This window comes from Branchiostoma belcheri, unplaced genomic scaffold, assembly GCF_001625305.1.
Source record: "Branchiostoma belcheri isolate BF01 breed outbred unplaced genomic scaffold, Haploidv18h27 scaffold27, whole genome shotgun sequence".
Taxonomy (NCBI): Eukaryota; Metazoa; Chordata; class Leptocardii; order Amphioxiformes; family Branchiostomatidae; genus Branchiostoma; species Branchiostoma belcheri.
Genome location: NW_017803876.1, coordinates 507,121 through 508,537, shown reverse-complemented (window position 1 = coordinate 508,537; position 1,417 = coordinate 507,121). Strand labels below are relative to the sequence as shown.

General features: G+C 44.7%; 1 protein-coding gene across 2 annotated transcripts in view; it reads right to left on the bottom strand.

The window, feature by feature from the left end:
• LOC109472261 (leucine-rich repeat protein 1-like) overlaps nucleotides 1–1,417 on the bottom strand; it is a 7,434-nt gene that overhangs the window by 2,341 nt on the left and 3,676 nt on the right. For both annotated transcript variants that reach the window (XM_019771917.1, XM_019771916.1), the window contains one exon: nucleotides 482–621. In XM_019771917.1, coding sequence (XP_019627476.1) covers nucleotides 482–621 — 140 coding nt within the window. The remainder of the gene's footprint in view (nucleotides 1–481; nucleotides 622–1,417) is intronic.

Genomic DNA, 1,417 nt, shown 5'->3' with positions numbered 1-1,417 from the left:
GCAAGTCCTCTTCTGTATAGTGAAGTCTTTGATATGAAAATGTAAAATATAAATGTGAGGAGGAAATGTGTGCAGATACGTTTCGTCAATTGAGAAAGAAATTTCACACAAAGGTACATGCAGATACATGTAAGGGCTTAGCTTAAGTTTTTTATGCAGCCTATACTATAGTATCAGGCCCAGTTGGTGCACAGACCTATATATCAAGGACCTGGACATATTATGAGGTTTATTAGATTTCAAAGGAATTTTAGTTATCAAGTTGGGGACTTACTGTATTGCATATTTACGCCCTACATGGGCCAAATGCACTAAGATAACTGAGATACATGGGTAGGAGGAACAAGTGCTACATTACTGTGCAACATCTATGTCTTGTATAAGATCTCTCTTTTTAAAACAACAAGACACTCTCTGCCCTACATCAAAGCTGCACACAAACTTGTGAACCATAACACTGGCCCAAAACATGCCTCGTTACCTGTGCTTTTTAACGACCCTGGCAGAGATCTCTAGAAGAGAGGGAAACGTCAGCCTCCCCATCAGTGTGGACGGACCGTCCTCCAGGAACGGGTTCTCAAACAGGTCCACTGTCTCCAGCTGCAGCTGCAGGAAGGACGCCTGCAAAATGGGAATCAGAGCAAGGTTTGGAAAATGTAAATCTCAACTAGAAAGGTAACAAATTGCGTATAAATGTTTACCTTCACATGGTCTTACCTAACAAATAACTGCTCTGTTAATTTGTACTCCAACACATTCATATACATACATGGTGACTGTGCAGCCCCTTCAACTCTATCCTGCCAATTGCTACATAATGTAATCCAACACCACTGGTGTCCACTACAGCACCGGTTACCATGGCAACAGCAGTGTGGTCCAGGTCATTGACCTTATTTGTTTGGAAGGGAAGAAGTTGAAGAAACTGAGCAGAAACAATGTTTTCCTTCTACAAAGGTAAACATGATTGACAAACCAGCACTCAATAACCTGGGATTGAGAGAAAAGCTGATTACAAGATTGCAGGTCATGTGGCGCAGCGGTAGTGCGTTCGGCTCGGGACCGAGAGGTCCAGGGTTCCATCCCCACCCATGTCACCGATCTTGTGCCCTTGGGAAAGGCACTTTACACGAATTTCCTCACTTCACTCAGGGGTAAATGAGTACCTAGCTTCGGTTAGGGACATCCCTCGGATAGGACGTAAACTGGAGGTCCTGTGTTTGAGGAGAGCCACACCTCGAGCACGTTAAAGATCCCACCACACCTTTCGAAAAAGAGTAGGGGCATGCCCCGGTGTGCGATGGTCCAAATTCTACAACCCAAATTCTACAGTGTAGCAGAATCATCAGCAAGTTGATGTTGGCTACCTTAACCCCCAAGACCAAGACCCCAAGACAAGACCAGACTGACCGGCAGC